This window comes from Pogoniulus pusillus, chromosome 22, assembly GCF_015220805.1.
Source record: "Pogoniulus pusillus isolate bPogPus1 chromosome 22, bPogPus1.pri, whole genome shotgun sequence".
Taxonomy (NCBI): Eukaryota; Metazoa; Chordata; class Aves; order Piciformes; family Lybiidae; genus Pogoniulus; species Pogoniulus pusillus.
In genome coordinates, this window is record NC_087285.1 from 7,975,659 (window position 1) to 7,988,537 (window position 12,879).

The following is a 12,879-nucleotide window of genomic DNA, read 5'->3' on the forward strand; positions in this document are numbered from 1 at the left end:
TGCAACAAATAGTATGCGGAAATATCTAAAAGTAGTTATTTAGCCTCCCCTCAAGAGTTTATGGCCCCACTCTAAACACTTTTCTAGCAAGCAGGCAAGAAAAAATGTCTTATTTACTCCGTTTGGGTGGCAGGTAAGGAAATGCTTACAGCAAGTGTAAAATCAGTCAGGACCACAGCTGTCTCCATCCCTGCACACATCTAGCTACATAAGGTAATTTCAGTTGCAAGCCTTTGCCTTGTAACATGATGTAGCTACTGGATTAGTTGAATGATGGATTAACTAGGAAAAAAGAACTGGAAGGAACATCAGGGACTGTTTATGTACGGGTGCACATCTCCTTATGCAGTTCCTGTGCATCATTTCAGGAACTGTCCTAATCATTTAATAGTTTCATCTTCCTCAAGAGTTGGAAACATTTCTGTCCAGAGTTTTTCCACCCAAAAAAAGGCTTGGGCTGTACAGACCAACAGCCTAGCACAGCTTCAGCTGCCCTCAAGATAACTAACATATCTGAAACTGTGGTTCACTTCATTTTAACAATCCTGAAGTGTTCTGTGTACCAGTTCACACTATTCTGACATGCTGGTTGCTTCACAGGGGACATAATCTAGCCCAAATTGTAAGTTACCAGGAAGAGCAAAGAGCACTACTGTTTCTCGCCTCTGACACACTGGCTGTGCTAGTTGAGGGTGTCCCTTGCCAGAACACCAGCTCTGCCTCCAAGGAGGGAACTGGTGAACACTCAAGACTGCATATTGACTGTGGAAACAGCCTTAGAGGAAGCACAGAACGTGGCTCAAGCTGCACTGAATCCTCTATTCCAGACTATCTCCTCTGCTCTGGACACAGGTCCATGATTTTCAAGTAAACCACAGAAAGCTAGTATGTATGGTTGTGTTAAAAGTGAAAGGTGACATGGTCTGAGGTACATGTAGTCTATCTGCATTAATTGTGATCATCTTTACCCCAAACTCAGAGCTAGTTCAATCCTAGTCTAGCAGATGGATGAATCAGCCCAGTGTATGGAGACAAACATACATACACTTTACCTGCTTCCTTTGTCAAAGGGAAGACATTTGGACTCATGTTGACATGGATTTAGATCAGGAACACAGTGGTTAATCACCTCATCACACAGCTCACCTGAGGCAAAAGAAAAGCAATAAAGCTGTAATGTAACTTGAACAATCCTAAAGCAGCTCCAGCACATCTCTGTAGATGGAGATAGCTCAGTAACTCAGCAGGAAGTGACCATGTTTCTCATGAGGGCACGTGTGACTTCATTAAATTGGGCTCCTTTGACCTATCGTGTATTTCTATCACATGAACTTGAAAGGTTGGTATAAAATGTACTCACATACAAACTCAACTTGGAGACAGACTAAGGATCAAATGAGCAGTTCCTGACCCAGAACCTCTTATATCAAAGCAAGAAAGTGACACAAAAGCAAAGCTGCTCATTGAACTGTAACATTTTCACACTCAAACATATTTTAGCCCTACTTAATGCTCTGTCAAAGAAACTGATTGGACATCATTCTGGAAAAGAACAACAACCACAAAGTCTCCTCCCCAAAACCTCTGTGACTCTTCAATAATAGGAACCAGCCTTAGGGCTGCATGCAATTATAAACCATTCACTATTTATAAGAAAAGTGCTCTATTGTGCTCACAGGAGATGATGTCTTTGCAGAAAAAAATCCATCACGTGTAAGCTCAGCTCAGCTGTTTCTAGGTATGGTGTGTTACATAGCATGCACCTCCCTGGATTTGTATAAATTATAATTAGTAATAGTTCCAGAATGTTCAAACCCAGATAGTTTATTTAAATACCACCCTTCTCTGAGTCCTAAATTATTAGGTCACACTTCAGTACCCCAGGATTTGTGATCCAGCCAAAGACCACAGAAATCTTTGCCTTCCCAAGAAACAAACTCACACCTCCCAAAGCCATGAGGGAAAAGCAAAGGTCAGGTACTCTCAACATGAAGAGCCCCAAAATCTACAGTCCCAAAGTCCCCTGTGCAGCTCTATCAGAAGATCACATCTGCAGGGTTTCAAGGTTATGCGTATTTTGTGTGCCTGTCCGTGATACATACCATCACAGCAGCAACAAGCTGTGTGGATAGTGTGGGAGAAAGTCTAAGGTGGGAGGCCTTGGTGGGCTGGCAAGGATTTTGCAGTATTCTCATGAAGCTGCAGTTCTACCTGCATCCTGGGAGAAACCATCTGCAAAAGTCCTTACATTTCTAACTCCTGTGGCTACAGAGAAACACTTGAAAACACAAGCCAAGCAAACCACAAAGACTAAAATTCAGATGGAAAAGGCAAATCAGAACTGTCCTTTTTCAGTCTTGTGATCTGGCAGGGATGACTGGGAGCATAATTGGGAGGATGACTCTGGTGATGACAGGGATGCTTTAAGTTGTGAACACCCCCAGCTCACTCCTTCGAGGCTAATTCTCCCACATCAGCAGCATCCCTATGGTAGAAGCTACAGAGCTCATTATTTGACTCTTCATGTTACAGTGGAAGTATGATAGGTGATTTTTAGTTTGCTTCAGACATGAAACATCTCATGTGTCTGCTTTTGAGAGACATCAGGCATCACTTAGAAAGGGGAACAAGAATACAAGCCCTGGAGGCATGAGAGAGAGTACTGCCACAGAAACCCTGTACTTATGTGCCATGCATCCTCTCCTGGCTTTTACTGGGCTGGGTTTGACAGTACTGGAGAAGCCTGGCATGGCAATCTGCAGTAGAAAGTTTATCATTCATGGGATGACTTACAAGACAACCGATTTCATCTGGAGCCAAGGAATGCCAGAAAGCCACCACTATTAAATACTACCAAGTCTTTTCGGCAATCCTGGACACATCTTGGGCAAATGTCATGAATGCATCTAGCCCTGGGAGAGGGACATGCCAAATGCTGGAAAGTCATGGAAACCAGGAAAATGGATCATTGACTGGATTTGAGGTTTGCCCATTTTACGTTATTACTTCTCAAAAACAACTAGAGACATTCAAATCTTATGAATACGAACACAGCTGTCACTGGGGACAGCTATTATCACATTTTTGAGGTGACAGAATTGGAGAAAGATTTGCTTGCTAAGCAATCCCCAAACCCACAGCCCACCAACCTTCCCAAATACCAACAAGCAAAGGGACTCCCTTGGCCTTTGGGCAGACACGAACACAAGCAGGTCAGAACTTGCCAGGATACCTGGACAACTGCCAGTTTGTCGAGTCCCTTGTGTGCTACGAATCTTATGTGAAGATAAACATGAAAAATAGTAACTGGCTGGTGACACTAAAGAACTCAATGGTCCAAAGCTGGAAATACTTCTGGAAGGCCATTTAATAAGCGAATACTGTGTGGGTAGATGCCTTCAACGATCCTTTCACTAGAAAGGTCAATCCATGCTTTTGAAGCATTTTTGGTCTACATTTTGAAGAAAAGGAAACAAGCTCTTAAAAAATAAGAACAGTTTCACAAATTCTCAAAGGAAATCATCATTCTTTTAAAAGTATTCTTCTCAACAGTCTTGACAAGTGCTTAGAGATCCAGTAAAAATCTCCCTAAATGTCAAATATTATGACTCACTCTGTCATTCTGAAGGCACCACTATCAAAATGTAGGAGAATTCTAGGCTAGGTACCAAACACAGCATCCAAAAAAATTTATCATTTTTCATGCAAAACCTGGAACATTTTAAAGATCCTTCCTGTTGTTTTTTCCCATCTATCACTCATTAGAAAGCTCACTTGGGAATGCCCTGCAACCAGAGCAGCCTCATCTCAGGAAGACAATTCTTCTTGATGCATTATTTCAGGCTCCACCAATATTCAGTAGATGTTGCAGAAGGCATGCCAGGGAAATAAAACACTTTCTGAGAAGCAAAACCCAAGGCACCAGCCACACAAAGACTTTCTCATATTTTATTCACTCAGAAAATATCTGGGCCAAAAAATCTGCCCTCAGACCCCTGAGAGTGCAATACTCATTGGCTGCTTTTAATGTCAGTATCAGAGGGAAAATCTGACCCTCTTTATTTTTTTTTTGGAGTGACACAGGACTGCTTCTCTGTGCAGCAATTAAAGGGCTAGTCCAAATTCCTCATTGGAGAGCTATGTGAACCTAAAAACAAGCTGGACATTAATCTTAGCCTGACTTTAGCAGCACTGATTCGTTTTGTGGAAGATATTTGATCATGCTAAAACAACAGAAGCCTTCAGTGTAATACTGTCCCAAATGCAGAAAACAATCCAACCTCCCCATTTTCCTGTCTCCTGTATATTCTCAAATCAGAACTCCAATTGGGTACACAGAGGTTTTTGAAGTGCTTACACAAAAGGCAGGAAAATGACAACTGAATTTCTTTTCCAATCAGTTAATATGTTTCTAATTACCTTTCACCAGAGGCAAAAAAATAAAGGAACATGCAATGGACCCCAATAAAGAACAAGTTAAGATCATATCAGATTCACAAGAGGAAAACCACTTATACTAGCAGATTTTGCTCTCATAGCAGCTGGAGGTGTTAGGTCAGTGATGTTCTGTGGTCTGTAGGCTGTGAAGACCTTTATAAAGACAGGCACATCCTCAGCTGCCCGGGCACTGCATTTCAAACTTAAGACAGATAAAAGAGGCAACCTGACTGGCTACAAAAAATGCAACATCCAGATGAAAACCAAGCCTGCTGACAGGTGGAACACCAACAGGTGGATGTCCCACTGTTGTTCTGGCTCACACAGTTAAAAAAAAAAACCCAAACCAAACACTCCAGCCCACTCCTGACAAAAGAAATAAGAGAAAAAAAAAGTCACCAAAGTTTCACCATCATTGCTCACTGCTTGAAACAAAAACCCAAACCAAACAGAAAACAACAACACAGCAAACAATTGTTTTTTGCCTCATGAAACATTTTCCTGGTCTTATTTTTTTCAGAAGAATCATGAATTTCAGGGGCTTTCCATATTCACTTTTCACAGGGCTCACTGCTGATGAAGAACTGCCAAGAAACATGCCTAGGCTTTGCTGTAGCCTTCCACAGGTCTCAGAAGGAAGCCAAAACAACAACAGAGCAATAAAGATGACTTTTCCACAGTTTAATAATAAATTTTCTTTTTTTCCTCCTGTACTGTCATGAGAGCTACTTATTTCATGCCACATTAGATTTTCAAAACCCAGATCCAAGTTACACCATTTCTCTGTAATCAGTAAAAGAGTGGTTAGATGCAGTAACAGTATTTTACTTCTTTATCTGTAAGGAAAACTGCAGTTCTGAAATAAAACCAAGCTAGACCACCAATTTGCAGCCTAGGAGTGTGATGATTTTCCTTTTGTTTCATATGTCCATTGGGTGATAACTTTGTTCTCTCATTCAGAGTAGTCACTGTATAACTGACAAACCAACATAGAAAATATACTTATCCTTAATGAGATAGAATCATAGAATGGTTTGGGTTGGAAGGGAGCTCCAAAGGTCATCTAGTCAAATCCCCGTGCAGTGAGCAGAGAGAGACATCCTCCACTAGATTAGGTTGCCCATAGTGTTGCTGAGCCTGACCTTGAATATCTCCAAGGATGGGGCCTCTACTACCTTCCTGGGTAAACTGTTCCACTACCTTCATGGGAAAAAACTTGTTCCTAACATCTGACCTAAATCTACTCTTTTCTGATATAAACCCATTGCCCCTCATCCTATCACCACACGCCTGAAGCTTTTGTAGAGCCTGGAAGACAACAAAAAAGCTGTAAAGAATTTCACATTCCTTGAGAAAAGGAAAGTGCTTACAGTGAAGAAAGGATGAAGGAAGTCTGGCCTTTATCCATGGAGAAAACTTTTACAGGCTGCACAGGGAGAAGATGTATATTTGAGTGGTTAAGTAGTGTGTTGCAATTTTCTCAACTCTGCCAGGTAAGTCAGAATGGAGCTCTTTTCTTTACTGCTAATAAAAAAAAAACTGCACTGTTTTTCTCATAAGAGATTATTCATTTTGTACCTAATAACTTGTGTCGGAAGAGATGGGGTTTGTATTTTGTTTTCCCCATCTCTCCTTTCAGTTATTAAAAAGAAGTCATTGCCAACTGGAAATTTCAGAAAACAGAACCTAAAAACAGTTGGGTGGAACAGACATAGGATGTTCCTCCAAGATAATAATTCAGTTAGGAATGTTGTTGATGTTTGATTAAAAAGATTTGAGGCTTATCTTGGAAAAGAAAAAAAATGCATTTTTTACTTCCAAACTGTTTCAACTTGCAGTGAATAAAAAAGAAACTCTGGAACTCCATCAACAGTAAATATACTCTACTGACATGTTATATACCAAACCAAAAAAGAAATTACCTGGAATGCACTGTAGCAGAACGCTCTTCTTGCCTTATTAATGAAGTTTGCTCTTGCTTGATGAACACTGCCCGCAGTAAGCAAAGAACGAAAACTTACTTTATGCTTTTTATCCTGTGTTAATGCTTTTAAAACTCTTATCTGATTTTTCATGTCTCATATTTTGGCCTCATATTAAGTGGGAACCTGAATAGGTAAAGGGTTGGACTTGATGATCTGTGAGGTCTCTTCCAACCCTGATAATACTGTGATACTGTGAATTTAGACTCCACACTGAGATTCCCAAAGTGGCTTGCTTTCTTCAGAGTTAGGGAGCAATTATCTCTAATCTTGACGTCAAAATAAAGGGGAACGGATTAAACAACAAAATCTAGGCAGAGAAGTAATGAACCTTTCACTGCTTCTGATCCTTGAAGATGGAGTATGTTCCAGTTCTACATGCTGCCAAAGCATGAAAAAAAATCATACTCAACATCACGAATGCCACAACAACGCAGTATGTAAAACACTAACTAAACCAGACGATTTCCAGGGCTCTCACAAGGTGGTAACTTGCACATAGTGTTATCCGTAAGAACCACTATGTCTGGAACAGATCCCAGTTTTGCCAGACCTCCTACACTTTTGAGCTGTATTACTTCATGTGGATGTTGTCCAACTATGTGATTTGTCTGGAATCTATTAGGGATCAATTCAGTTATTCACATAATCCAGTGTGTCCAGTCACAAGTGAGATGCCATACACAGATCCTTTCAGGGCTGGCAGATAGGGCACTGGTCACACTGTAGTCTCATGCTGGTCTGAATGGGAGGATGCAGAATGGGGGTTGTGGTTTGTTAGAACACTCTGCTGCTCCTTCCTCCTCATGCTGATCCTCTGCTCCAGTGTGGGGTCCCTCCCATGGGATACAGTCCTTCATGGACTTCTTCAATATGGGTCCTTCCCACAGGCTACAGTTCTTCAAGAACTGCTCCAGCGTGAGTCGTGAGTCCTTCTGATGGGATTCAGCCCACAGGAACAGACTGAAGGGACACAGCTCCTGACATGGGCTCCTCTCCTTGGGCTGCAGCCTCTGCTAGAAGCCTGCTCCTTGCTTGGGCTGCCCATGGGCTGCAGCATCTCTCATGGCATACTCACTTAATCTGGCGTGGAGTCATCCACAGGCTGTGTGTGGACATCAGCTCCCACTTGGGGCTTCATGGGCTTCAGGGCAACAACCCTCCTCACTGTGGTCTTCTCCATGGGCTACAAGCAGATTTCTGCACCAGGACTTGCAGTGCCTCTTCTCCTTTCCTCTTTGCTACATTTAGCATTTTGCACAGTTGCTTCTCCCAGTTTTTCATCCGTGCTGCCAAAGGGCACAGCTTTGGGCAGTGGCAGGTCTGACAGGGGAGCAGCTCCTGATCTCTTCTCACAGAAGGCATCTCTACAGCCCTTCTCTTCCCCTGTCCCCTAAACTTTGTCGTGCAAACCCAATACAGTCTTTGAACCAACAGAGGTCTCTGAAGAACACTTGATATGCAGAAAGATTTCCCTATTTCCTCCTGGCAGTTCTAACATTGCCGTCACTGAGATGTCTGAGTGCTGAATACACTTTCCATAGAGGGACTCAGCTCCTCCCAGCTTTATTAACTGCACAGTATGCACCACCTCCCAGTAAGCAGGTAAGTATTTGGCTTGTGGTTAGCTTCCGATCCTCTGATGTGCTCCTTCGCAGACAGGATTTAATGAATCATGAATCCCATTTGAAGATGATAGTCACTTCACCCACTCTTGAAAGCAGCAGTAGCTGAGATTACATTTTCTTAGAGACATATACTATGCTTCTTATGAACAGAGAGAAATTTCTAGTATATCTGATTCTTTAAACATGAGACACTACATTGTACAAATGGGAATCTGACCAGGAGGAGTTCTGGAGCTGATAGCTCCAACATACCAGAACACCCATACTGCAATTGAAGACAGGCTGCAGAGCTGCCAGTTACAGTGCTGTTTCCTTCTTCAGTCCCAGTATAATGAGATAAAAGAATCCAATCTGATAGCAATGACATGTGGTTCTGTTAATAAAACAGGACTAGTGGGGTTAGGCTCTTGAACAAAGATACAAACTTCCATCTCTTCCAGCACTTCTCATTCATAGTTATACAAGAGGGAAATGTGTCTTTTTATTTTTTGCACAGAAAGCAAATACACTTCACATTTGCCAAGTAACTAAACCTGAGAACCTTCCATGTAAGGCAGAACTCCTTCCAATAAAAGGAAGAAACTACATCAAACTTTGACCACAAATTTCTGTTTGTCTCAAAGAAATTATGGCTGGAGTTCCAAAGTTTTAAACAAGGCTGATAGTTAAGTACTTCAGGATTTATTAGGCAGTCCAGATCATTGTGGAACCACAAGGCTGAACTGCATTACCTAAAAACTTCCTCTTCCCATATTAAACACATAATTGAAGATGTGCAAGGGGGGTGTGTGGGGGAGGTGGGGGTTGGAAAAAAGTCCTCTAATGCAATGAGCCACTTCAGCTTCATTCAGCTGTCAGTGGTGCCTGTCTTAGAGATTGCTGTGATTCAGCCCCACAATGGTTAGCAATGGGAAATGGGCTGGAGAGCTCCAGCAAATGGTGTCAGCCACAAGTCACCACACAACTTCTTTCTTCCAGAGCTGATTGGCTTGACTAAGTGCTCAGCTTTAGCCATGCAACATTACCACGATCAGATATGCCAGAAAAGGGGACCATAATCACTAACAGTGAATAGTGTTCTGTCTAAAAGTAGCACAACTGCAAAAATCTCAGATACCATCTACCACAGAACACCACAAGCTCCCTGAAGGTAAAATAGATCTTAGCCTTCTCTTCCAAACACATAAACCCAGAATAGCCATTTTTTTAAAGAGGTATTTTTTTTCCCTGTGGTACAAACTGATTCCAGCTTTTTCCCAGGGAAACAAACTATTTTAAAACACTTGCTCCCCCCTCTCCCCACCATGGGATGCCATGTATTTTAGCAAAGGCCTATTTTCAGTAGTAGAACCCACTAATTATATTTTTCTTTTAGGTTTCAGAGCAAGAAGATGTGTCTATTTGCTGAGGCTTTTAGGATCCTTACCAAAACTTAAATATTTTCTGGTTTGGTTTTTTTTTTGTTCTGTGTGTAAGCACTACATATTCCTGCTTCTGGCTAAAATCAAACAGACAGAAGGAAGGAAAAGTTACAGCAAACAAACAGAAAAAATAAAGTAGCACATAAAGTTAGTACATAGAACATATAAATTACATAGCACATGTTTAGTACAGGCCATTTGGTCACAGAATCACAGAATTGCAGATTGGTAGGGATCCTAAGAATCATTCGGTCCAAATTCTCTAGGTAACAGTCTAGCTGAAATTAGCTGAACCAGTACCCTGTCAAGCCCATTGCTTCCCTTGGGAGATGATTCCAATCTCTAGCTGTTCTCATGGACAAGCATTTTCTTCTGGAGTGCAACTGGAATCTCCCCAGAATTAACTTGTACCCATCACCCTTTGGGTCCTTTGGTACGCTGGGACATGTCTTCAAGTGAAAGCACAAAGGACAGTGAGACTGAAGAGAGGACCTCTTTTGGAAGCATGGATTTCTATATTTGAATCTAGAACTGTAAGTAAAGCAGTGATGGATCCCAAGGTCTATCACAGTAGTGAATGAAAAAAGGAGTGGAAGGGAAAACCAGTACGTATTTTGTTCTACATTTCTAAACCACAAAGCTAGGGAGATAGTTTGGGACAGACCACATCAAAGATAGAAGACATAAAAGGGAAAGAACCAGGGTGATTGATCTAATTCATACCTTACTCTTTTAATGTTTCTATATGTTTCTTTTTGAAGAGGTGGAAAGTCTACAAAAATGTGAGGTTCTGTAATCCACCAAGGATCCAACCAGGTTGTAAAGCAGTCCACAGACTGCTCAGGCTGTAGAGCTTGCTGGACTTTGGTACCCGATTAACCCGGAGGAAGTACATGCTTATAATTTAGCTTCAGGATTAAAATAATCAGTTTGGGAAAGGAAAAAAAAGACATCAACTGACAAAAAAAAGCCATCAGGACTGTGCTACACAGCATAAGTATTGGTTTGTTATGTAAACACAGACAATAAACAATGAAAATACTGACTTTAAGAATGGTGAGGAAACGTAGCAGTGCAGGCACCAGGAATCTTTTTACAGCAATCCTCCTTGTCTACTCTCCCTCTAAGTTTCATCTTCTTCCATTTGTTTACCTATTTCCTAGAATTCTTTTGTATTTGCACATTGTTTTCATAGATTAGATTCATAGAATGGTTTGGATTGGGAGAGACCCTAAAGAGCATCTAGTTCCAACTTCCCTGGCATTGGCAAGGACACCTTCCGCTAGACCAGGTTGCTCAAAGCCTTGAACTCCTTCAGGGATGAGGGTATTGAAGTTATTAGATGAAAAAGAACTAGGAAGGAGGTTACTGTCTGAGTGTGGGTTGCTTTTTGGTGTGGGTTTTGTTCTGTTTTGTTTCTAAATGAAAGTGCAATGGGACTGGAGTGTGGGAAACTCCTTCACTCAGCAGCCACTTAAATTGGCCATTTCTCATCTACTTTGAGTGGAAGAAAAGACTGACAAAGAACTTTAAAGGAAAACACTGAAAAAAGTTACTAATAGAATAAAGATCTTTTCCCTTCATTATTCCAACCCACAAACCCAAAATTTATGCATGATTATTTGGGATATTGTTTCCTAAAAAGGCTACAACATGTAAAACTAGACAGACAGAAAATCAAGCAGGAAAAGGCTAAGGTATGGAAAAAACCCAGAGCCTGGATGCTTCAACTGTCTCAATAGCCAGCATTTCCCATGCATGCACTTTTAAATTGCATTTCATTTCAGAACACAGGATTTACTATCACAGTTTAACTGTTAGTCAATTAAACCAAGGGGGAATCCTGAATATTTCTTGTAGAGCAACACACATACACACTGTTATATCTGCTTCCTCCCCATATTCCAGACAGTTCTTTGTTTTGTAGCACACATTTATCACAGTATCACAGTATCATCAGGGTTGGAAGAGACCTCACAGATCATCAAGTCCAACCCTTTACCACAGAGGTTCAGATATGCAGTGTTTACCGGGATATCACTGCAGTCTTACTAGTATTATGGCATCCAAGACTTCACAAGAGTGATGAGGAATTCAGACTACCTATTTCATAGGACTCCAGAGCCTGCCTGCCTCTGCACTTGAGAAAAGAAGGAATCTGCAGTAACTGAACTGGACATCTACATCCAACAGCCTGCACGGTACTCAGAACACCACAGATTATCAGTACAGAATCATTTAGTCCCACTTCCACTGTGACACAGATTCTCTTGAACTAACTTGTGTTTCAACTGCAGCATCTGCTGAGAAGTCTACTTTGTGTCTGGAACCAACAACTCTTGGATATCTATACTAGTGAAAATGTATAGTCTGGATTTGTTCAGCTGCAAAGCCCAGCCAATTTCTTTCTTATGAGAAATTTCTGTTCTCCATAAGAAGTGTCTGTGAAAAAGCAACAACAACATAACCCCCAACAAAATCCCACAAACAAAGCCCAAACCAAACGAGGTGACTCTGCCTGCTTCTTCATGACTTGCCTATGGGCTTCCATGGCATTTCCTTTGCTGTTCATTCAATGGATCAGTTTCAGATGACATCAAGTTCCTTGTGTTTGGATTCAACTCTTAGAGGACCCTCAAAACCATGGCTCAGATTTGCTTGGCTTGTCTGTTATTTTTGTTTGGCCGATGACTTCAATTCCTCCATCCATTTTATGGTCTCTGCTTTTTCTGCTGAGAGCCAGGTGTACCTCTGAGGAATATTTCAGTCTGGGCAGCTGCACTGCAGTGAGTCCTTCCTGATCCAGGTTTGAGGAACTATCCCCCAACAAAAGCAGGTTAAGACAATCTGCTTACCACAGCTCACTAAACTCCTCCTTTTCAAAAATAACAATATGAACTACTCTAACCCTTCAGATTTCATGAGGCAGTAATGTGGCCTTGTGGCCAAGAAGGTCAGTGGTGTTCTGGGATGTCCAGTGACAGCCCAAGGGGCAATGGGTGCAAGCTGGAGCACAGAAGGTTCCACCTCAACACATAGAGACACTTCTTTATGGTGAGGGTGATACAGCCCTGGAACAGGCTGCCCACAGAGGTTTGTGGAGTCTTCTTCTCTGAAGACATTCAAGCCCCACATCTATGAATTCCAGTGTGACCTACTCTAGGTGATCCTTCTCTGGCAGGGGGTTGGACTCGATGAACGTTCAAGGCCCTTTTCAAGCCCTAACATTCTGTGACTAATTTAAGCAGCACCTCTACTCCTGCAGTCTTTTCTGCTTACGATTCGTATTGTATTTTCCAAAAGTATTCCTGCTCTTCTTAAAAGTTCTGTTTGTTGCAACTTTGCAACTGCAGTGGCAGCTACTGCCTGCACAGTCACAGCAATTGCTCACTGTGCGCAGTGTACACTTGT

At 41.7% G+C, this 12,879-nt stretch overlaps 1 protein-coding gene across 3 annotated transcripts in view; it reads right to left on the reverse strand.

Moving 5' to 3' along the window:
* SLIT3 (slit guidance ligand 3) overlaps positions 1 to 12,879 on the reverse strand; it is a 525,031-nt gene that overhangs the window by 39,050 nt on the left and 473,102 nt on the right. For all 3 annotated transcript variants that reach the window (XM_064161620.1, XM_064161622.1, XM_064161621.1), the window contains exon 30: positions 1,053 to 1,146. In XM_064161620.1, coding sequence (XP_064017690.1) covers positions 1,053 to 1,146 — 94 coding nt within the window. The remainder of the gene's footprint in view (positions 1 to 1,052; positions 1,147 to 12,879) is intronic.